The sequence below is a fragment of the Amaranthus tricolor genome, chromosome 8, assembly GCF_026212465.1.
Source record: "Amaranthus tricolor cultivar Red isolate AtriRed21 chromosome 8, ASM2621246v1, whole genome shotgun sequence".
Classification (NCBI taxonomy): domain Eukaryota; kingdom Viridiplantae; phylum Streptophyta; class Magnoliopsida; order Caryophyllales; family Amaranthaceae; genus Amaranthus; species Amaranthus tricolor.
This window is the reverse complement of record NC_080054.1, coordinates 17311844-17337383: the sequence shown is the minus strand read 5'-3', so window position 1 is coordinate 17337383 and position 25540 is coordinate 17311844. Positions and strand designations below refer to the sequence as shown.

Here is a 25540-nt window from a genome sequence, read left to right as displayed (position 1 = left end):
ACTCACCCAATATATATGCAAATCCACAATCCATTATTATTATCTTATCGATGTGAAATCTTATCGACGTGAAATCTTGTCTCAAATGTAATGTATTTCCAACAAATAAATTAAATAAGACTTAATCAAATTAAAACATCAAGATTAAGCAACATATTTAGCTAACGGATTCGCTTGATAACAACTATACTTTGTTTGGATTAAATAAAATTGAAACAAAAAGAAAAAAGCAACTAGAAATACAGTTTTCTTTGATTGAATAACAAATTTGAAGGGGAAATTTAATAGATAAATTTCGTTAATAATTTTTCCACTTAGACAAATAAGTAACTTTTTTATATTTCCCCCCTGTTTCTTACCCTTTTCTATCTTTTCAAATTTTTTTTTATTTTTTTTCATTTCTTCCGTTAATATTTTTTAAGAAATGTTTTTTTTTTTTTGAATTTTTACATAGTATTAATATTAAATATAATAATTAAAAATAATGGAGATAAAAAGTAATGCTTTGTTTTTTGATAGAGTTATGCTCTACCCACTACTTAGTCTTTTAGTTATAGGGAAAATTAGATGGTGATAAATTAAGGTGAAAGTCATTGTAGCAAACCTAATTATGATCTATTATTAATTTGTAAATATCTTATTTATACACTAACCCACGTCAGTCCATTGTGGATAATATACACAACAATTGGTCTGATCTAAGTGACCCAACTAATTTCCTTCGGTTTATATTTTCATTATTGGTTGGTTAAATTTGGCTCCCCACTCAATATTTATAAGCTTAATTGTCAACTTCTGGTAATTGTCACTTTAAACAAGATGTAACCCATAACAAATATAGTAATTTATTTATAGTGTTACTTACCAACATTTGTGCCTATGATTAAGAGTTTGAATCTATATACGAACATATATATTAAAATAATAGAATTCTTTTAAGAGAAGTTATTGTAAGCTTGTTATTTTCGTTTAGAGTTATAAAAAGAGATATGTTAAATTCGGTTTAGTTTTAGGTTGTGGGTATTTTTTTAGTTTTGTACATTGATTATTAAATTAGTTAACATCTAAAAGGTGTGTATTAATTTATTTGTCTCGACATAATAATCTAAAATAAGAGCTTTATACTCCATTTGTTAAGTCGAAGTCGTCTTAACAAACCATGATTAAGGCTTAAAAGAAAAGTTCGGAAAAAGAGTTCTAATAAGAAACATAAAACCCTATGTTTTTTTTTATAATTTATTTATGTTTTTAATTTTATATGTGATTTATAGAATTATATACGTTTACTTTAAAAGCAATTTTAATAAAATATAAAAGAACGTATATTTTTACGTATAATTATTAAATGAATTTGAATCAGACCTTAAATTTATGTTTGCAAAATAACATATATATGTGATTCATTTTTCAACCCGTCAAAACATAAAATAAAATATTACATGCATATAGAAGACCAAATATGAAATCAAATGCGTACTACTCTCTTCAATCCTTATTGCAATGTTCTTGTGAGTGAAACAACTTACGTTTTCTTTCATCAATCATGACATTTATAAGATCATGATCAAGATCATATCATGATGATGATGATCAATTAATTAGGCATGATAAACGTGAACTAGGTACCGCGATAAGTCGTGTGGCTCGTGGTGCAGTGAGTCCAAAAATATCATCTGTACTAAGTTCTTTAGGTTTCATACCATCCGGTAATTCCCATGTAAAACAATGAAGTAAATTAGCAACACACATTTCAAGTGCATATAACCCGAGTACCATACCCGGACAAGACCTTCTACCCGACCCGAATGGTATGAACTCGAAATTACCCCCTTTAAAATCGGGTACACCCTCTTTAAGAAACCTTGAAGGTTTGAAGGTATCAGGATCCGACCATGAATTCGGGTCTCTACCTATAGCCCATGCATTGATCATAACCCGAGACTGTTTTGGAATGTGGTACCCTCCGATTGTTGCATCTTCAGATGTTTCGTGGAGTAAGAGTGGGATTGGTGGGTGCATGCGTAGGGTCTCCTTCATGCAACAACGGAAGAATTGGAGCTTATCAAGATCCGATTCATCGACCCGTCTATGTAAACCAACAACATCGGCAAGTTCTTGTTGGACCCGTTTCATGTCCTCGGGGCTTCGCATTAATTCTGTTATAGCCCATTCTATTGCTGATGCTACTGTCTCGGTTCCACCAAACATGACGTCCTATTTATTTCAAAATCTCCCAAATTAGATCAAAATTACAATACAATTATTAAAATTTTAATAATATATCTTAAAAATGATATTCTAATAACAATCACGAACTTATCTAACATTTAATTAACAAAACAATTCTAACAATTATATACATGATTTTTTTTTGAAAGGACAATTATATACAACATTAGAACCCATGTTATTTGTTAATAATATTAGAACATTAAAAAAAAAAAATACTACTATTTTTCATAAACTACTTATTCCTTAATTGAACCACGCCAACATGGACCTCTTGCGGATTTTTACTTTTAACAAAGTAGGATTGGTAAGATTGTGGCTATGGATTATTAACCTTTTAACTTATACATGTATACATATACAAATACAAGATTATTGATATAAGTCTAGACAATAACGTAACAGCTGATGGGTGGTCTTGACAATAACGTAAAGATGATGGGTCACTAATTAATGGATTCAATTCTTTGATATTTTTGATTTTAAATCAGAATAAATCAACCATGGATAAGGTTACAAAATTAAAACTGATTTTTAAAGCAATTATTGTGATTTGATTACTTATAAACTTAAAATAATCACTTATAATCTTAAGATAACTAATTATAATCTCAAAGTGAAGTCCTAAAACGATCACTTATCACCTTAAAGTAATCACTTACATTCTAAAAGTGATTAACTAGGGAAATAAGCTAATATATGGAGGATTTTTTTGATAATTACACCTCAAAACTACCCTTAGAAACGGCTATGAATAAACGTAAACCAATAAAAGTATCTCAATATGTGGCTCCATCTATGATGTATGGAGGATTTTTTTGATAATAGCTCATCAACATATACTCCCTCTCTCCGCCTACGTATCTTATTTGTTATTGTTACAATTTATTAATTATTTTTAATTTATATTTTATTTTTAATTTATAAGTTAAAATATAGTTAAATGAAATTATGTTTGATGGTTCATCTTAATAAAAATAAATTATTAAATATTAACTTTTTTTGAATGTTAAAATTCAGGATATATACTGTGCATAGAGTAGTGATCACCTAATCATGAAAAGGCAATAATAAAAAGCTATATAAGTAAGAGATAGTATAGAAGTAATATCTAGGATCAATAAGAAGGTGTGCGAATTAGTACACTAGACCCATTATTTTTAAGGGTCAACATTGTACAATTTATCATTTAAATCTTTATCACTTTAATTTTCGAAAGAACTTTATTTAATTTACGTTATTGCAATTAGCTTAATGATTTATTTTCATTTTATAAATATATAATTTTTAGAAATAAATAATTTAGGATTCATTTTTTATCATCATTAGCCATGGCCCCCAAAAAATCTAAAATAAAAGAATGTTATCCAAAGATTTTCTTTTTGTCATAATTTAGGTTTTAAAGTCGTTAAAATTCTTTTAGAACTCTTGAAAACTATACTAAATCTGTACTTATTTGCCAATATACTTTTATTATATATTTATTTTATTTTTTGTTGAATACTAATGATAATTATATCAAAATAGTCAAACTAGCTATATTCATAATTTATTTTTATGAAAAACTATTGGTCAAAGATTTGATTACAATTAGGTCATCTTCACTACTTGTCGTCCAAAGGTAGTGTATTACAAATAAACAACAAACTTTAAATCATTTTTAATAAAAAATGATTTATAAATGGTAGTTTTTAAAAACTATAAAAGATTAATTTGTAACTTCTAAAATTATTTTTTGGAATTCAGAAAAACAAAAAAAAAAAATAATAATAATAATAGCACTTACCATGATGATGGCCTTGATATTATCCTTAGTGAGGTTGATAGCATTTTGCAAATCTTCAGACTCATTTACCTTAGCTTCCTCACTATAAAAGTTTAACAAATCATCCACCATATCTTCTTCACCTTTATCTTCTTGTTTTACATGTCCATTCATACCCTTCTTTTTACTAATATGATCATCAATAATCCTATCAATAAACCCATCCAACGCACTCCGGGCCTTAGCGAGACGATCATTGAGCCCATTCGGGTCAACCCACGTAAGATATGGTATAAAATCCGCTATATTAAACGCACCAAAAAGTTTTGAAAACTCTTGTAATATGGCAATAAACTCATCTTGCCCTTCTGAAGAATTTGACCCGAAGGCGGCCCGATAGATAATATTCTTAGTAAGATTGAATACATGTTCACCTACGTTAACCGGTGACCCGGTTCGACTAGCTAGGGTTTTGACAATGTAATCAACCTCATCACGGACCGATTGCCATGACTCGGCCCGTTTACGGCTAAATAGACGCATAACACAAAGTTTACGCATTTGACGCCAAAACGGGCCATAATGGGCAAAAGCCATGTCGGCCCGATCATAAGTAAGGTAACTTATAGCAATAGTAGCGGGTCGGTTTGAGAAGATATTGTCTTGGACTTGAAGTACTTGACGAGCCTCTTCCGGGCTGGATACTACCATCATGTGAACAAAACCCATTTTGAGGTGGAAAAGCCCACCATAACGTTGGGCTAACTTGGCTAGCCCACGGTGGGTTAGTTGGTCCATCATCATCATATTACCAATGATGGGTAGACCCGTTGGACCCGGTGGGTATGGTTTTCGCCTTAGCCTTGAAATGATTCCCAATAATAACATAGGTGCTATGAACAACATAACCATGATTAATGGGTCATTTTGGACTAATTTCAACATAGATACTAGATGATTATTCATATTTTTTTAAAAAAAATATATAATATTTGCTAAAATTCTCTTTATTGAATTTTTTTTTTTTGGTGTAAGTTGTGTGATTTTTGCAACTTAAAATGTTGCTAAGGAGGAAGGGAAGATAGTAAAGGGGTTATATACTAATGTGTGGCTTGTAGTAGCTGCTATGTGAAGAAATTACAAAATGTAATATGTTATTTTTAATCAAATTGAGAATGTTTTCATTATTTTATTATTATTTTGATCAATTTAGTTGGTGAGATAGATATTAGTATTAAGGGTAGTTTTGTTACGAATGGCCCACACAAGGAATTGATAGAATTGTAAGTTAACACAATATTTTGGAAAAATATCCCATTATGTACTCCTTAAATAGATAGGGTGTTTTGATTTGAGTTACTTGAAATTGAAGTTAAATTGGAAAAAAAATTGAAAATAAGGAAAAAGAATTTTCGATTTTGATTGGACAATTGTCATATTTAACGGTCAACTGAAGGAAAACGTTACTTAGTACCCTTTGGAAAAGAATAAATTTTATTAGGTATTTTTTGATAAATTTTTTTATTAGATACCTTTTAGAATTTTTTTTTATTAAGTACTTTTTAACATTTTTGTTTTTTAAATGATAGAATAAGTTGAACAAAATAATAATTAGTTCTTTAACATTTGTTTGCATCCACTTACAAACTAAGCTTTAAAATATCAACACCTGTCCTTCTGACTGCAAACTATAAATACATCCACGAACAACATCTTAATTAATTGCAATTACTATTTATTTTTTGGTTAAATTGCATATATTTTCTTGATTAATTGATCATTATTCTTGATTAATTTCAATTACTATTATGTTTTTTTAAATAAGTTACGTTTTATATGTTCTTGATAATTGTTTAGTTATTTATTTAAGTATGTTCTTGATTAATTAATTCTCACAAATTTTTATTTATATTACAAACTTTGAAAAAGTGGATTTTTTTATAGAAGTTTAAATTAATAATTTTTGATTAATGATATATAATTTTTTAATAGCTGCCAAATCATAGTAGCATTCATGGAAAAATAATTTCAAAATAATTATTAATTGCAATGAATATCATGAAGACAAAAATGTGAAATAAAATAGGAGATCAATGTATGAATAATTGTTTGGTAGCTTTTATTGAGAAGGAGGTATTTTCTAGTGTTCTCGTCGAAATATAATACTCCTTTCATTTTCAAGTGTTCTTCCCATTTACTTTTTGCACAGTTTTCAAAGTAAACTTTAAGCCTTAATATCTCTAAATACGCATTATAAAAAATTATAAAAAATATACATTAAGACGAATCTAACGAGATCTCACATAGATGTATTTTATCATCTATATATGTCTTGAAAATCTTAATCAAATTTCTCTCTCCAAAATAAAATATTCTAAACGGGAAGAACATTAAAAAACGAAGGGAGTATAAAATATTCTTTTATATGATTATATTGAAAACAATATTTTTTTTTTTGATTTTTTATTAAATAATTATTTTATTGATTCGATGCAATCAGGTCGAATTTCCGAAAAAATTACTCATACCTAAGAAGAATTGAGATGTACTAGTATGTGTCTATGTGATAACCGATAAGACTCAAAAGAGTGGGCTAAACATATAGTAGCCGCCAACGAATAGGGAATTTGATGATTTATAGAAGTAAATTTTTAATAAAAATCCACCGTCCTCGACTGTGATTGAAATTAGACATTGATCTGAAATTTTATAATAAAACTATTCGGTAATAATCTAAAATTTGAATTTCTAATTTAAAAAGAATCTAATTTGGAAAATTGAATACAAATTTATAATAGAGGATCAGTTATATATGTGTTTACCACTTACCACACTTAGATTGGTCATATCAGATATAAAAGTTACAAGAGGCCGTCTTTTAAAGACGACTCTTAAGAGTCCAGCCCATTTTCCTTCTTTAGTAAATATCTTAATTTAAAAAAACTGTTATTTTTTTTAAAATGTAGAAAACTGCTTTCTTTTTGGAAGATGAAAAGTTTTCTGATTAACTGCCTATTTCCAAGCAAAATAAAACATCATTTAGTAATAAATTAAATTTTTTCATCTTTTTAAAATAATAGTGGAAAACAGTGATGTTGACGATGACAATTATGGCTAATTTTTATGATTTGGAGTTAAAATAATATAATTGGAGTTATAACATAATATATTTTGGGTTGTAACATAATATATTTGGGATTATAACATAATATATTTGTAGTTATAATATAATATATTTGGGGTTATAACTCAATATATTTGGAATTAAAACTTAGTATGTTTATAACATAATATATTTGCCTGTATTATTATGATATAATTTTGTAGTATTATATCACAAAATATATATTGCTATAAACCCAAATCTATTACGCTATAACCGCAATTATATATTTTGTTATAAACCCAATTATATTATGTTATAACTCCAAATATATTATGTTATAATTACAAATATATTATGTTATAATTCCCAATATATTATGTTATAACTACAATTGCTTTTATGAATTTCCCTCGAACAGTAGACATTGTTGTCTTCTTCAACATCACTATTTACACTATTGATGAAGCTTAATTTAAAAAAATTCAGAAAATTGTAAATCCAACTAATATATAACACGATCAACCCAAAAAAATGAAAATGAAAGCTTTAAAAACGAAAATGATGAAGTATAAATACATAACTTTGATGGTTTTGCAAATGTTGAATAGGATAAATAGAGAATAATTAACAATAGAATTTGAGAGAGGAAGAAGAGTAGTTTTGTCAGGAAAGAGAAAAAGGAAAACTGAAAATTGAAGTTAAAAAATATTATTTAGAAAGTTTAGTTATGTTTTTTTAAATTTAAAAATTGGGTTGGCCCAAATTTGAGATGTCTTTTATAAAAACGGTCTCAAGTAAGTATTTGTGTAAAAGCCCATAATTTATCATCTTAGTTTCCCTAAATGAATTTTATTTTTTTGAATAATTATGTAGAAAGTAAAAAAAAATAATTAAAACAGTGAAAAAGTCATTATATAAATTACAAGTTGAAAAACAAAGCACTAAAACCTGAAAACATCAACACCACTACCTACTCATTATTATTAGTAGTCGTAATAAACCAAATAATTTCCTAATTTAAAAAGGATTAGCTCTTGTTCCAAGTTGAAAACATTGAATAAGCATTTGACTTTTTATAAAATTTAATATATTATTTTAATTATTTATATATTAAATTATATATAATTAAAAGTTATAAAAAGTTAATATCATGAAAAGATTAAACTACTCAACCAAGTATACTCTTTATACACGTACATGCATGATGCATACGTATATCTAAACACAAGTAAGGCATACAAATTAACTAAGGATCATGTTTCAAGTTTCAAAACACAAGGGTTATAAAATCAATTTAAGCTACCACATTTTGAAAATAGCTCCACTTATCCTTTTATTTTCATTTTCCAAATTGTTTGAAAATGAGTTTGCAACTTTGTGATATCAAACATACTATTTTTAGGATATCTCTCAATATCAGACACGACCATATTAATATCAAAATATCGATATAAATATTCTCATATTTATCCAATTATCCTACTTAATACTTTATTTTCGTTAAACTCAAAATGTTATTTCTTCGACCCTTATCTTTTGTAATTGAGATAGCTCTGAAAATTGTATTTATTTTTTTATTTTTGTACTAATTTTCATTATCATTTATGCCTAGCTTCATGGGTGTATCATACATATACTTGTCCAAATATAACTTCATTATTGTTATCTTTACTTTAACCAACTAAAGTAAAAATAAAATAATGCCCAAGTATTACTCCCATGTCACTTTATATCTGCATCATTTTTTATATTAGTTTGTATTATTTATTTTGCATTTTTTTATTTTTGGTAATATTCTCATTCTCATTCTATTTATGATCTTATTACTCTCTTCATCTTAACAATTTATTTCTACCAACATCCCACCTGTTTTTTTTATCTTATTCTTCAATTTGATTCTTTATTCCAATAAATTTTACCGGTGCATTTACATATGGACAGAGGGAGTAATTATTATAATAATTATTAGTTGGTCAAAGATAACAATAATGAAGCTATATATGTCTAACAAATCCAAAACAAGAAAATATTTTAGAATAGTGTTCGTTAATTAAGAGATCAAATTGTTAAGCATCATTAATATTTAATAAGGTGTAATTGCTATTTCATTTCATAATGAAAGGGATGAGTTGGTCACTAATCGATCAACAAATCAATTATTTTAGTAGTATATCCATATCAACTCCAGTTAATTAATTATCTAATGAATAAATTCATATCCACTCCAACTAATTTAATTTGTTAACTATATTTAACTGCAACAAGGCTGTCTTATTAGTAAAAATTAAGTAAAAACTGATGTTCATAATTCTACCTACCTACACGGGACAAAATTTCGTTGTTGAAGACGTATAAAATTATAAATTATTTGCTATTATTTTGTGTTTAAAATGCATGGTGAGATCACATTTTTGATAATTGATTAGTTCATGAAAATTCCAAAATATGTATTAATTTATTTTGAGTTTTCTTGTTGTTTATCCATTGCTTATTTTATATTATGTTTTAACCCCTCATTAAGGAGTTCAAGCTTTATTTTATAATACATCCTCCGTCTCAATATTATCTTTTACTTTCATTTTGTACAATCTTGTTTGCATGCAGTGGAGGTGCTTATAATAAATATAATATATTTCTAAGAGTATAATAGTAATATAGATAGCATGTATGGTTATTAGAATCACCATCTAAATTTACGATTTTATGATCCTACGATTTAAAAACAGTCGATCGATTTGGATCGTAAGTAGGATCTTAATGTTGATAGAATCGTTCAATCCATCGTGGCTACATAATTTAGGTGGTCAAATTATAACACGATTCTGCGATCCTAAAATCTAAATATTCAATCCTACAAAGGTTGTTTCAATGGTAAAAAATTTCATATATTTCAGATGTCACTTAAAATATGTATATATCTAAATAGTTATATAATATGCAAGTTTTTCCTCATTCGCAATTCAAACAATGATTATTAAAAGTATTCTTTTTCAAAACTTAATAGATGAAGTCAAATAAGTTTTTATTACACCTTAAAACTTAAAAAAGAGCAAATATAATTGATAATTAGCTATCCAAAGTGTATTTATTTTACCGATTTTGAGCCTACCCCTTAATGATCCTACGTAGAATCCCGATTCTAACAACCATGATAGATAATTTGTTCTTTGGGTCCTTATATTTATACAATATTAATAAAAATATAAAATAAAAAAGAAAGTGAAATATATCATATAGGGTTTCTGTATTGATAAAATATTGATATAAATATAAATAACTGTTTACTATCATTAATACGTAAATTGTCCATAAACCTTTCTAAAATAGAAAAATGGCACAAATAAAAGAAATAACTCAAACAAGTAATTAGTGAAACAAAATATTGGAATAGAACGGGTAGTGTCTCATTGCACAATATTTCTAATCATTAACGAGAAAAATGGTTATTTTTTATTTATATGATGTTGCACATTATATTTATTATTAGGATTAATTAAAAATAATTTTTTATTAGTAATATCACTAATTAGGATAATATTATATACATCCGAAACCCCTCAAATCTCACTCTAAATAGATGCCACTACCTGTTGTTTGGGTAATATATTGGTATTGAAAAAGTAAAATTAGCCTCTTCTCATATGATTGATAAAGCACAAGATTGGAATTATTTTACAAAATATTATGAGTGGATTTTTGTCATTGCTTAAGTAATAAATTTGGAGTAAATTAAATTGACAAAATTTAAACAATTAGAGTTGTATTAAAATGGTTCAATCATTAAATTAACCGAGGTAACATTTTAACTGTTAAAATATCTATAAATATGCATAATTAAAAATTATGAAAAGTTGATATTAATAATCCTTGCATTGAGATGAATAAAAGAAGATTCGACTTGACTATATTTTAACTTATAAATTAAGAATAAAATACAAATTAAAAGTAATTAATAAATAATGATAAAAAGTAAACAAAACTAAGTAAAATAAATAGTACGGAATATGAAGTAAAGAAGTTAATTAAAAATCAACGCTAGAGCTAAATAATCAAAATATGGAAATTATATAAAGTTTGAAGAATGTAGTCCAATTAAGCCAATATCACCCATAGACTAATGAATCATAAGAGTGCCACATTTAGATCATTTGATCTAAAAGTGAGTGACAAGTTTGGATAATTAACCTTAAATTAGAAAATCCGTGTATTTTTAATTACTTATTATCTATGTGAAAATGATGGGCTCAAATAATTATTTTGAATGAAATTGACTTCTTAGGTCTATATAAATAATTGAACAATCAAAATAAAGTTCCAATTTCATTATTTATAATTAGGCTAGCACAATATGATCCATCTAGTACGAATAGAGATAGATGTAGGGTGTAGACCAAAGTCAAATTTAATATAAGGATCTAGGTCCACTTATTTTTGGATCTTAAAGATTTGAAACAGATATGGGCGAATAACTTTATGGTTCGGATTCGGATTCATATCTATGTTTTTTAGACTCAGATTTTATCTATAGACCCTTTTGTATCTATTTTTTTTTAAAAATATATATTAGTTCTTATGTATTTTTAACTGTGTGAATTGGAATTTTGTTATATTTTAAAACATTCTTTGTCTAAAATATGAAAGCTCGTCTTTGTGTCAATACTTTAAAAATTGAAAGACCTGATTAAAATAATTTCTTTATAAGAACTTCAATGTTGGAAAGGTTCATATATTTTGTCGCTCAATTAGCATAAAATATTAGAAGATCGTTGTTAGTTAAAATGTTTAAATATTATTGTATGAATGGAAGAAATTGTAGAACACATTAAAAGCTTTTTTCAGAAAAAAAATTATTATTTATTTGGACTCAAATCCTAACCCTTGACCCATCAGATACTAAGAATCTAGACCTGGGTCTAAAAATTTAAGACCTTATTTTGGGTTCGAGTCTAGATTTAATAAAAAAAAAATTAGGGTCTGACTCTGGGTTTTACTGGACATAACCCAAATCTGACATATGTCCATCCCTAACTACAAATATTAACTGTTGTGTGTTCTGAGATCTTCAATGAAGATCAAGAAGAAGAGTAAAGAAACATTTTATTCATTGTGTGAATATTACAGCAACAATGCCATGCAAAAAGTACAACGTACATCAGCTATATATACTACTGATTAATGATACAAGAAATGACCTAAGGTGGCATATGAGAAGCTGATAACCGAGTAACAGAATGTTGGTGAGAGCAGCAGACATCTGTTGTGAGTTTCTTATGAAGGGAGTAATTGGGTGTAATGCATGTACAGGTGGTATGGTGAGGAGTAGGAGTGATAACATCCCCCTCAAGCTTGAGGTGATATTAATCACACCAAGCTTGGACAATAAGGGAAGCAACTGAGTAGAAGGTAGGGATTTGGTGAGCAAGTCAGCAAGTTGTTCTTTAGTAGGAAGCTAGGTTAGATGAATCAGTCCTTCAAGGACTTTCTCACATGTGAAAATGGCAGTCAATAGCTATATGTTTCGTGCGTTCATGTTGGATAGGATAATGAGTAAGATGGATAGAGGACTGGTTATCACAAAAAAGGTGACAGGCTTAAGATTGGTGATATTGAAATCTTCAAAAACGACCAAGCCATGTTATTTTAGATGCAGCGGAGGAAAGGGCACAATATTCTTCCTAGAGCTGTTCAAAACAAATCCGACCCGAAATCGAAAATTATTCGACCCGAAAAAATGGAAGTTTTTTAGGTTTACCGAACCGCAAATACCCGAACCGATACTTCACTAGAACCGTTTGATAACCGAAAAGGGCAAAATCGAACTCGAACTGCAACCGAATTTTATAACCGACATATAAACCTTAACCGATGTTACCCGAACTGAACAGTGATCGACCCGAGTCAAATCCGACCCGAATTATGCACGTAACCGAATGTAACCTGACTAAAACCGATTAAGATCGAACTGTTTTTAACCCGAACTGATACAAACCCGAACCGATTGTAAATCGAACTGTTATAAATCCGAATCAAATTTTCACCTAATTTTAGAAAATTAAGTCCAATTTCAGTTTTCTAATAATACGGAAAAAGGAAGAACACAAGTTCTATACAGAAGAGATTGCATATAGAATATATATATATATATATATATATATATATATATATATATATATATATATATATATATATATATATATATATATATATATATATATATATATATATATATATATATATATATATATATATATATATATATATATATATATATATATATATATATATATATATATATATATATATATATATATATAAACTAATTGAAATAAATTGATCTGCCTAATATTAGGGCTGGCAAAAGCTGACCCGACCTGCTAACCTGATCTGAAACCGACTCGAAATTAGCGGGTTTGGGTTTAGATTTTTGACCCAATTAATTAAATGGGTCAACCCGACCTGATCTGTTTATTAAATGGGTTAGGTTCAGGTTGAATATTTAAACCCGGAAAAAACCTGTTTAACCCATTTATTAAATTTAAGACGGATCAACATTTGCCAAATACTTCGTAAAACTAAGATAATACCAATTACCATGTATTGAGGGATTTGTCAGCTGAAGATGACTTTCAATAACAAAGGAAGTTGTCAGTGGGATTTGTCAGCTGAAGATGACTTTCAATAACAAAGGAAGTTGTCCCACATCGGCTATGAAAGATACTAATAAAAGAAAAATCCTTTAAATCACTTCCACAGATCTCATACCAACTTACGCAGTCACGCCGTGAGCACAAAACGAACTATTCTTTTGCCTTTTACTAAAGAATACCGTGTGCTCGCTGCATTAAGTGGCATACGTTTATTTTTGGATGAAGCCTTTAATTAAGGTTAAATGGGTCAAATGACCTGAAATATATGAATTTAATGACCTAAAAAAAAAGTAGGTTAAATTGGTCATTAGCAGGTTGATCCGATCTGCTACAGATCAGGTCGGGGTTTCAATTTTTGACCCATCAATTAAATGGGTCAGGTTCAAGTTAAGGGTTTATTGACCCATTTTTATATGATCCGAACCTGAAAATGACCCAACCCGACCTGTTTGACACCCCTATCTGTTATATCTGATAAAACAATCGGTAATTATTTTTTGTAAGTAAATGAGCATACATCAATTAAAAACCTGACTATTAACTTATTTTGATATTGACCCGATCAATAGTTATCCGTAACCGATAACTACTCGAAAAATAAAGCTCGAACCCGATCTGTACCCGAAAAAACCGAACCAATTAGTAATCGATGACAACCCGAGACCGATTGACACTCGACACGAACTTCAACTGACACCGAACTGATGCTAACCCGATAGCTTGAATAACCGATCTCTAACCGAACCATGACTAACCGACTCGACCCGAGTGTGACCCGTTGTAACACACAGCCGAAAAATAACCGATCCGAAATGCAACAGAACCGAATAACACCCGTCCGAAACCGACCCGATCAACCGAATGAACACCTCTGATTCTTCCTCAGAGGAAAAGTTGGAAACGGTAGTCTGCTTCTTGGACTTCCAGCTAATGGGGGAATTACCAAGAACAAGAATATACGCAATAACGGAGTGTCGTGAGTCTAAACAGGCGGTCCAATCAGATTCTGAAAAAGCCTGAAGATGTAATTGATTAGAACCATTAAGTAGGATACCTTGGCCAGCAATATGCGCCACATAAGTAAGAGTATGTTGGAGAGCTTGGAAGTGTAATTCAGTGGGTTTCTGCATATATTGGCTGAGAGTCTACACAGAATAGAACAAGTTCGGTCTTGTATAACTTAAAAAAAATTAAGTTTGCCTACTAAGCTTCGACATAAGGTTGGATCAGAAAATAAAGGAGAATCTGATTGATGAAGTTTAAGGTTGATAGGAAGAGGAATAATTTCTCGCTTAAGAAGAGGGACGCCAGAATCTTGGACCAATTTAGTAGTTAACTTTTTTTTGAGACACCTCTATACTAAGGAAGAAACTCAAAATGCCAAGATCTTTAATATTAAACACTTGATGAAGATGTTGTTTGAGTTGTTGAATAAGAGAGGGATCATCACCCATTAAATTAATGGCTTGTTTAGCGTGAGGAAACTACATGTTATTGCATTTTTTTATTGAATTTTACGCTTGTTTTGTTACTTCGGTGTTTTATTTCATCTCAGGATCTAATCATCAATACCGAGCACAAACTAGCCCCTTTGGTTGCATACATTGCTCACCTAAACACCGAGGGCTCAAAGAAGTGAAACGTCATGAGTCAAGCCATAAGAACAAGCCAAAAAGAAGCCAAAGTAGACCCACTCGACTAGAATGAGCTCGAGCCAAGGTAGCTCGGGCAGTCCAAGAGCATTACTAGAGATCAAAAGCTGAGTTTCACATTCCTGAAGGTCGCTCGACCAGCCGAGCAAGGTTGGCTCGGGTCGAGCGAAGTGCATTCAAACTTCCAGTAGCTTCTGATCATTAGCAGGATTCAATTTAGGAGTACAGGACATCCGCTCGACTGGTCGAGCAAGATGGCTCGGGTCAAGTGGAGTTGAGTTTCACATTCTGTCCAATTTTTTTGTTTCTGGTGGTGGACTTGATGGTGGCTCGACTAGTCGAGCGGGCTCCGTTCGGGTCGAGCGAGATGGACAGCAATAGCTTTTGCGATCTTTTTAAATATCATTCGAGGTCCAATTACATTTGTTGCTTCTAATTGTTGCTGCCAAAACTACCAGCCACCCTACCCTATCCATTAGGGGTGGCAACCCCCCCCCCCCCCCCCCCCCCCCCCCCGCACTTGTTTTTGAAGCTTATAAATAGAGAAGTGGAAGATAGAGCAAGGCATCTAAGTTTTCACCTTTCATTTTGAGTAATTTCTATGTATTCTTCATAGCTTTGCTTCATTTCAATTAAGAATTAGTGTTAGCATAATTTTCCTTTCAATTCAATTAAGTACTTTCACTTTCCAAATACAATCTTAACTTTATCCTTTATTGTATTATTTTGCAACTTGGATTCTTCAACCATTGATATATTATTATTGAAGCTTCTGGAAGGTATTACTTTGAATCATCAAATCATCTTGTTCATCCTTAGATTGAACCTAAAAGAGTAACTTCTATCTTTGCTTATATTATTTTCAATTCATGTCACTTAGTCATCTTTGATTGTTTGCCTTTAGTTTCATATATTCACGCTTGTAGTTCTTCAACTTATATTGCACTCATCTCTTTAGGATACTCTAGTTTAATTTATTCATCTATGATTCTTGGCTTGTTTGCAATCTAAAATTTCAATATGAGTATGAGTTAGTAGTTTGTTTTGGCTAAGGCTAGGCATCATCACCATGTATGTAGTTTGAATTGCTTTCTTTACCTTTGGCTTGGTTGTGTTGTTTACGGTTTAAGATTAATTTTGCTATCATCTTGTAGTGTCGTTGAATTGAAGATAAGAGTCGATTTTTAACGGTAATCTATGCTTAAAAGTTAAGACATCTCCATGAGAATAAGTAGATGCTTTGATTGGAAATGTTGAATGTGTGCTTCATGTCTTTAATTTTGCTTAGTTCTATGAGAAGAGGTAGTTGAGTATGTTTAGGAAGCTTTTGTTGCTCGAGAGAAAACATTAGTACTTATGATACGTTCTTCCCCATAACAAAACATCCGTGACCTTAGGTTAAAGTTTAGTAAACACTACTTTGGTGAGAAAGCCTAGCCTATGCCTCTTAGCTTATTCATAATTTTATCCTTGATTTAGTTCATCGTATCCTTATTTACTTTTATTCTTTATTTTCATTAAGTATTCTTAAATTGCTAGCTTTAATTATTTCCATCTCCAAACATCATATTATACGTTTTTTAATACACTAATCGATCGAGAAATTATTAAATTAACCCCCACTCCTTGTGGATTCGACCCGTACTTGCCGACGTACTAAGCAACGCCGTGCACTTGCGGTATTAATAATGAAGGACGTAAAGTCCCGATCACTCTTTTGTCAAAAGGTCCTAGACATAACACTCATTAGTAGTGAACAACATGGAAACCTTATTATCAGAAATCAATGTGTTCACAGAGATGAGATTGAATTTTATCTCTGGAACAAATAAGACATCCTTAAGTAAGATATTTTTAGACAACCGTATATCACCAATATGCATAACCTTCAAAGTATTTCCATTTGGTATGACAATATGATAATTTCAACCAGCAATGTGCATCACATTAGTAAGCAAAATTGATAGTGTTGCATATGTGGTCGGTTGCACCATTATCAATTATCCAGTGAGGTTTGAGCAAATAAGATGCATGACATGAGGTACCTACTAGGTATGATTCTTCTGAGGGAAGAGAGTCTTTGTTGTTGGTGGTCTCTTTCTTGCCAAGGAGCATGAGTAAGGTATTGTATAGCGCAGTTGAAAAGCTGAATTGTCTACATCCATCTTCTGCTCAGTTTCTTCACTATGCTTAACAGTAACATTTGTTGCAGGTCGTTTGTATTGTGAAGATTTGTTGGATGGTGGATATTCATAAATCTTGAAGCACCTTTCAAGAGAATGACCAGAAATTTTGCAGTGATTGCAAAAGTAATTGTTTCTTTTGCCTCCAGAGGGATTCTTGTGAGAATAATTTTGATTAAATTTGCGTTTATCAGCAAGAAAAGCCATATATTCCTTGAAATGTTGAACAACACTAATAACTTCATTGTGCCTTTGTTCTTGCATTAAGAGCTTGTAGACTTGAGAATGAGTAGGCAATTCATCCATTATAAGGATATTAGTGCGAATCTGAGAAAATTGTTCATCAAGATGCATGAGGAAATTGATGATTCTGTGATTCTGCAATTGTTTGAGGTTCCTTTTTGTTGTGTCACATGAACATCCATTACAAGTGCAGATTGATAACGGATCAATGTTGTCAATGTCATTCCATAAGGCTTTAGCCTTTACGTAGTACTCAACAATACTATGTCCTCCTTGTGTAAGAGCTGCTGGATCTTGTTGTACATGGTAGAGTTGAGTGGAAGATGACTGACCAAATCGTTCCTCCAAATTCAACCAAATATCCCTTGCTGTGTTGTAATACATTACGCTTTTAGCAACTGAACGTTCAAGAGAGGTCATAATTCATCCTATAAGCATTGTGTTGCATCTCTCCCATGCCTTATAGTTTGATGAATTTGCATTTGGTTTCTCTGGGGATCCATCAACGAAAGTCCTTTTGTTCTTAGAAACAAGACCTATGATCAAAGATATCTTCCAATCAGCAAAAATCTACTCCATTAAAGGGTTTTGTAACCATCTTTATCGTGGAATGATCCGAAGGATGAAGGTAATAAATGCTACCAGGATTTTGTGTTTGATCTAAAACTGTGGGATTAGTTTGATTGTTCACCATTGAAAACGTAAAAGAAGGAGAAACAATATGGAAGAAACAGAAGATTATAGGATGAAAGGTTTGGAGAATTTTAGTAAAAAAATGGCAGAATCAGAGCCTGCTCTGATACCATGATAAGATCTTCAATGAAGATCAAGAAGAAGAGCAAAGAAAGAGTTTATTCATTGTGTGAATATTGCAGCAAGAATACCATGCAGAAAGTACAAAGTACATGAGCTATATATACTACTAACTAATGATACAAGAAATTACCTAAGGTGGCATATGAGGAGCTGGTAACCGTGTAACAGAAAATTGGTGAGAGCAGCAAACATCTATTGTGAGTTAGTTATAAGGGGAGTAATTGGGTGTAATGCAGGTACAAGTGGTACGGTGAGGAGTAGGAGTGTTAACATGTTCACATTAAGTGTTTGATGTTGGTGGAGGGAATGCAATTCAAACAGATTATGTACGTAAAAGGGAACAATTTACTTGCAAGGATTATAAGGTTCTACTGAAAAAAGTAGTTTAGAAAAAAAAGAGTTTAGGAAAACCTTTTGTAGGGAATTCTAAAAAGAGAAACAATCACAATAAAGTCAATAATGTTAAACAAGATCAATTTAGTAGGATTTCGAAAGGAATTAAAAATTCAAAGTCAAATGTATAAAAGTAATATGACTAAATTCATCAGACACATTGTGCAAATAACTCTAAGGGTTTCGACGGAAATACAAAGACATATAAGGAATCGTAGTGTTGGATGAAGAGGTGAAAGAATAAGATAAAGGATTAACATACAAGTTTTAAGTTGCTCATGGTTTGTCCAAATGAGAAAGATCAGCTACTGAAGAAAGAGAGTTATAAAGAAGTTAGAAGAATGGAAAACAAGGCGGTGATGCAAAGTTTAGCATATCAGGACTTTATAATAAGGTGGACATAAAACAGGGAGAGAGGTGTAATTATAATCTTACAAAGCTTAGAATTAGGATGACATGTATAGGTAGTTAAATACATTAAGGATGTGGATGAATGAGTTTGGTTGAGGCATGAAAATATAAAAACAAGATGGCAAGCATATTTTTCACAACAGTTCAATGAACCTATGGGCCTATAGGAGTTAACAAGCCATTTGCTTAGTGAGTGGTAATGAGAATGATTTATAGTGTAAAATTTCATCAAAAGTTTCATGTCGTTTTCATGGTGATGAAACTTTGATCACAAAAAAGTTATTTGTTTATAAATTTCCATTACCACCTAATACCACATCTCTTAATGAAAATGCATTGAAATGAGTTTTATGAAAAAAATGAGAAATGATTAAAGTTGGACAAACATGGCCATCAAGGTAGTCAAGATATTTTCATATAAAACTATACTAACTTTCATTCCCATTACCATCGTTTATTACCACCTACCAAACGGGCCGTAAGAAGACAAACTACCAACTTACAAGGTCATCATGAAAATGATCATTGCAAGGAGATAACAAAAGAACAGATGAAGTAAGTTCTTAGGAAAATAAAAGGAGTCAAGGTTATCGCCCTATATAATTATTTTGTGCAATTGTTTGAGAGAAAAGGGTATTGTTTGATTTGTTGAAACTGGGTTTTGATCTTCATCTAATACATATATATAGTATTTCTTTAATCCACTATTAAATATTTATTATTAGTCAATACAATTCTCAGTTCTCATCAACCACTATCATTTTTATACACTTTGTATCAAAGACTTATAATTCATACGAAGGATGGACTAACAAATATGTTAACTGTCACGGCCCGTTTGATACATAGTATTAGAGGGCGGTAATGGTAATAAAATTAAGTAATAAAAAATTTAGTTGTTTGGATGCCTTCAATGGTAATGGATGGTAATAAAATAAGTTAATGAAATTACCAAAAAGGGCCATTTTTATTACCACCAAACAATGGTATTAGGCTGTAATGGTAATGAAGTATTACTGTGGTAATAAAATAAGGTAATGTTTCGAGCTGAAGAAAAAAAATAATGAAGAAAAAAAAGTAATGTATGTAATTATCCAAAAAAATATTATTATTAAAAAAAAATCATTAGATAGAATAATTTAGATACAATAATACTTTTAGATACAAATATACAATAATGAAATTAAGAGTCATTACCATTTTTTATTACTAACAACCAAATGCAATTAATGGAATATTATTTTCTATTACCATTCTTTAGTCATGCTCACCAAACAAAAGAATCTTCATTACCAATTCTCATATCCATTCCTTCATTACTATTGCCATTACAACATTTCGTTTCCATTACTTCATTACCATCAACCAAACGGCCCGTCAAGGTATTGTTGATGGTCCTTGAAACATAATTGGTAGACGTATAATTGTATCATTTATACACCTCGATTGAGATATATTTTATGGGTGTAAGCAAGACATTGGAATTTCTAAATGTATTTGTTAAATTTACTTGTAAACTTATTAGATATTACCCATATTGTTCAATTCGGAAGCCTTCGTCCAAAGAATTGATCAAATATATTGTTGGGAGTGTTCAGATACAAGTTAAAGATCTTAACAGGGGCGGAGCAAATAAGGCTCTGTTTATTTTTCATACATTTCTAAAATTGGGGCCCTTCATAATTAAACTAAAAAAACATATTTTTTTTAAACTTAAATTAAAGTTGTTAAAATTAAACTTTCTTCTTTAATGTTAAAATGGAAGAGAAAAAATAGTAATTGATTGATGATCAATAATCGAAAGAGTAAAAATTTGAAGGATTGAAAAAATTTAAAAATAAATTGTTGATTATTTTTATGTATTAAGTTAGTGATAATTGATATTTGATGAATGTGTAAACATTAAATGAGGTAAGAAAAAAATATTTAGAAAGGTAAAGAATTATTTTGAAAAGAGATAAAGAAAGAGAAAAAATGTAATCAATAGTTTTCAAACATATGACCATTGGTATATTAAATAAAACTCTTACTAAATACTCTACTACAGTAGTATGTTATTTTAATATAATTTTTTAATATGAGGAACTTTAGGTTCAGGGTCCTGTGCGGTTGGGCACCTCGCACGACCCAGATTCGCCCCCGAATTTTAAGTATTATCCCAATTACGTTATGCACAACTTTGTACATTAACTTTATTTTATGGCTTTTACTCGTTCAATTATTATTATTATTATTATTATTATTATTATTATTATTTTCTTTTTTAATTGTTACTTTAACTTTATTTTATTTATATTTGCATTGTATTTGTCTTTATTTTATGTTTAAGGGTCACGCTTGGGCGATACAATGCTAGCCTGCGAAGTTACCTTCAGCCTCACTCAGCTCTAGCCGCTGAAGAACCTTTTCTTATTTTTTCTCGAGTCGAGTGAGTCTTTGGTCACGCTCTCCTTTATGGGCATGAATTACCGCCATCCTTTCCTTCCCAGACCCTGACCATAATTTTCTATGGACGGAATACATTGTGTATGATGATGAGAACGTTGAACATTAAATGAGTTTCTATAATGATTAATTAATAAAGAAAATGATGATGAAGAACTTAGCCCACTAAAAATATCTTTAAACAAATAATTAAAAACAAGTGATATTTAATCTTGAAAATCATGATTACACTTAGTACCTAAGGTAAGTTATTTAAGAGCATTAATCTGCAAAATAAAACCTTGACATGCGTAGGTAACACATCATAGAAACGTCATTAACAAGTTGTTAATAAGATGTTGTTAATGATCTAATCATAATCTTAAATATAATTAAAAATCAATTTCTTTAATTTGCTATTTGCAAGAGAAATATCTTACAACAAATTACTATTGATGAATATTATTGCGCCGCTTTCCGCAAGGTTAGAAATCCCCATCAAGCAAGTAACAAGTGGAAATCATACATTATTTGTTTTTTTCTACTTTTTGCTTTTCAATTCACATTATTACATACTCTTCTTTTATCGACTCACTACACTTCGCATCTTTAAACTTTAGTTATTAAATTTATTATAAAACATCTGCATCTTTAAATTATAAAATTGAAAAATTACGTTGAAAATTAGATTGTTAGAGCATCCTTACTCATGACTCAAAAAAGGTCATCTTACTATTTTACAATTTTTCTCTCTTCTAAAATTTCATCTTTCAATCTAATTTTATTAACAATGACCTCTTTTAAAAGGTCATCATCCTCTCTTTCTTACTTTTTTTCTACCCTACCATAATTTCTCTCCCTTAATTTATCTAACATTTATCTTTATTTTTTTATAATAATATTTTCATGTACAAAGTTAATATAATTTTTTATTTGATTAAAATAGATCTACTATTTTATAATTAAAAAAAATTATTCTTTTAATAAAAATAATATTTTTTAATAAATATAAATATAAATATAATTTTTAATAAATATTTTTTAATATTTAAGAAAAATTCGTTAACTTCAACATAAAATAAATACACAAATTAAAAAACTAAAATTTTAAATGATACATTAATTGCGGTTCTCTCCAAACTTTTGCCAGATATTTTCAACCAAGTCATCTTTTAAGGATAAATGTGTTTGTCGATCTTCAACATCATCCTTATTTGCCAAGTATCGATTGATATCAACAATTCTATCTGTGTAATACTTAAAGTCATCATTTAATCCACTTGTACCTTCTGATTGACCTTTTGGGCGATCTCCCATGAACTCTCTACCATCAGCATAGTGTGTATATGTATCTCTTTCATCTTCCACTATCATATTATGCATAATTATACAAGAAATAATTATATCAGAGAGTCGTTCTTCATCATAAACAAGTGAGGGTTTTCTAATTATTGCAAATCGAGCTTGCAACACCCCAAATGCCCGCTCCACATCCTTTCTTGCTGCTTCTTGATGTTGGGCAAATAACCTTGCTTTTGCTATTTGCGGTTCAGTAATAGACTGAATAAAAGTAGCCCATTTAGGATAAATGCCATCAGTGAGATAGTAAGCCATGCCGTATTGATTTCCATTCACCGTGAAATTGACAGGTGGTGCCCTTCCTTCAAACAAATCAACTAAAAGAGGTGATCGATATAGCACGTTGAGATCATTATATAAACCTGTCATCCCAAAAAAGGCATGCCATATCCATAGGTCATGATCGGCGACAGCTTCAAGAATTAATGTTGCAACACCAGCTCGGCCTTGATATTGCCCTTTCCATGCTGCTGGGCAATTCTTCCACTCTCAATGCATGCAATCAACACTACCAATCATGCCAGGGAATCCTCGTTCTTCACTAAAGGCTAATAATCTCGTCAAATCTTGTGGTGTTGGTTTTCTCAAATAATGTTACCCAAATTGGTTGATTATTTCCTTTGTGAAATGAGTGAGTGCTTTTCGTGCTGTGCTTTCGCTAATTCAGAGATACTCATCAACTTGATCAGCAGCCACCCCGTATGCTAGCATACGAAGAGCTGCGGTACACTTTTGTAAAGCACTTAGACCTTTTTCTACCAGTTGCATCAATGTTGGTAGTGAACCAGGGATCGTTGTTGGAGACAACTTCCATTATCCGTAAAAATACATGTTTCCTCATCCTAAACCTACGTCGAAACAATCGAGAAGAATATGTAGGATTTTCAGCAAAATAATCATTAAATAGTTGGGAATGACCTTTTGAATGGTCTCTTTGAATTCGACATTTTTTTTTGTTCTCAACCTTGGTTGTAGTGTTGAAATAATGGGAGGAATTGCGTATTGAAAGGCATAATCAACCATATTATGTATTAGTTCATTCTCTTCATCAGAAGATGAAGAACTTGAAGTGGTTGAGGCAAATTTGAACTTAGAAAAGCTCATTTTGAAGTTATACATCCAATTGAATTTGGATGTGTATATATATATATAATATTATGCATGCCAAAAGGTGATGGAAAGGAAAAGACTAATGCATGTCAAAAAGGTGATGGAAATGAGAAGACTAAATACTAATGCTTGCCAAAAGGTGATGGAAAGGAAAAGACTAATGCATGCTAAAAGATGATAGAAATGAGAAGAATAATGCATGAAAACCTTACATAATTAAAACATCTTTTTAAGACATTAGATAATTAAACATCATTTTTCAACATAACATAATTAAACCATCATTAAAAACAATACATAATTAAAACATAATTAAGACATTACATAATTAAAATATCTACTGACGATTGTAATTCTGAAGGTATTGTCCAAGTTGAACCATCATATCAGCTTCCCATGGCTGAAGAGTTTCCTTTTTGCTTAATGATTCATAGATCTCTCAATTCATTCGATATTCTTCCAGTTGAAGTTGTTTTTGTTTTTGGGCTTCTTTTGTTTTTGAAGTTCTGTCTTCTCTTTCATTATTTCTGAATTAAGTCGAAGACTCTCTAAATGCACTCAAAGCTTGAATTGATTGATCTGCAACCATCTTCCCAGTCATGAGAGCCTTAGCCTTCTTCACACCCTCGGGGCGAGTGGATGATCCTCCTTGAGGTTCACTTGTTGGAGTTTCAGAATCTTCTTCCGTCCTTAATCTTTTCCCACTACTTTTACTACTAACATCACCAGTTGGTTGTTGATCCAATTGTTTTTTTTTGAATAGTTTTTACCACTTGCTTCCACTTGTTATACTTTCTTAAAATTTTCCATTACTCAATCAAGTTAAAGTTACCGTATTTTCTTTGATGGACTAAATGCGCTTCTTTAAGCACATTTTCGTTTGTCGTGCCGCTCTTCTTCCTCCGAAGAGCCTCATCATAACTTCCAGACCACTTCAAACATGTTGGAGCAACTCTACCCCAACGACATTTAAGCATGTCGGCGGTTCTTCATGGGATCAGATGGGGTCGTTCCATCCTCGCTGCTTCATAAGCTTCCTTAACTTTCTGCCACCTCACTCTTATCTTTTGGTTGGTGCTCACAATTGGATCTGTACTTGTGTTCATGACTGAACATATGAGAGCAATATCTTCAATCAAATCTCAACTTTTCTTTGAAGGTATAGGGGCTTCATCATTATTATTAGGTAGCTGTTGAGATGG

General features: G+C 30.5%; 2 protein-coding genes, 1 non-coding gene and 1 pseudogene across 3 annotated transcripts; 1 reads left to right on the top strand and 3 right to left on the bottom strand.

The window, feature by feature from the left end:
• Nucleotides 1-1344: 1344 nt before the first annotated feature.
• On the bottom strand, nt 1345-5137 carry LOC130820304 (cytochrome P450 84A1-like). The gene is made up of 2 exons (XM_057685624.1): nt 4016-5137; nt 1345-2214 (listed from the first exon to the last, which is right to left on the bottom strand). Exons 1-2 carry the CDS (start codon nt 4958-4960, stop codon nt 1591-1593), a joined length of 1569 nt encoding a protein of 522 aa, XP_057541607.1. The 5' UTR covers nt 4961-5137; the 3' UTR covers nt 1345-1590.
• Nucleotides 5138-12252: 7115 nt separating this feature from the next.
• On the bottom strand, nt 12253-17282 carry LOC130821604 (uncharacterized). Its single transcript, XM_057687392.1, has 3 exons — nt 17169-17282; nt 14617-14871; nt 12253-12549 (listed from the first exon to the last, which is right to left on the bottom strand). Exons 1-3 carry the CDS (start codon nt 17280-17282, stop codon nt 12253-12255), a joined length of 666 nt encoding a protein of 221 aa, XP_057543375.1.
• Nucleotides 13873-13988, top strand: LOC130822977 (U5 spliceosomal RNA). Its single transcript, XR_009046471.1, has one exon. It is a non-coding gene; the product is annotated as a U5 spliceosomal RNA (small nuclear RNA).
• Nucleotides 17283-22988: 5706 nt separating the features above from the next.
• On the bottom strand, nt 22989-25315 carry LOC130821603 (uncharacterized; annotated as a pseudogene).
• Between the last annotated feature and the right edge of the window lie 225 nt (nt 25316-25540).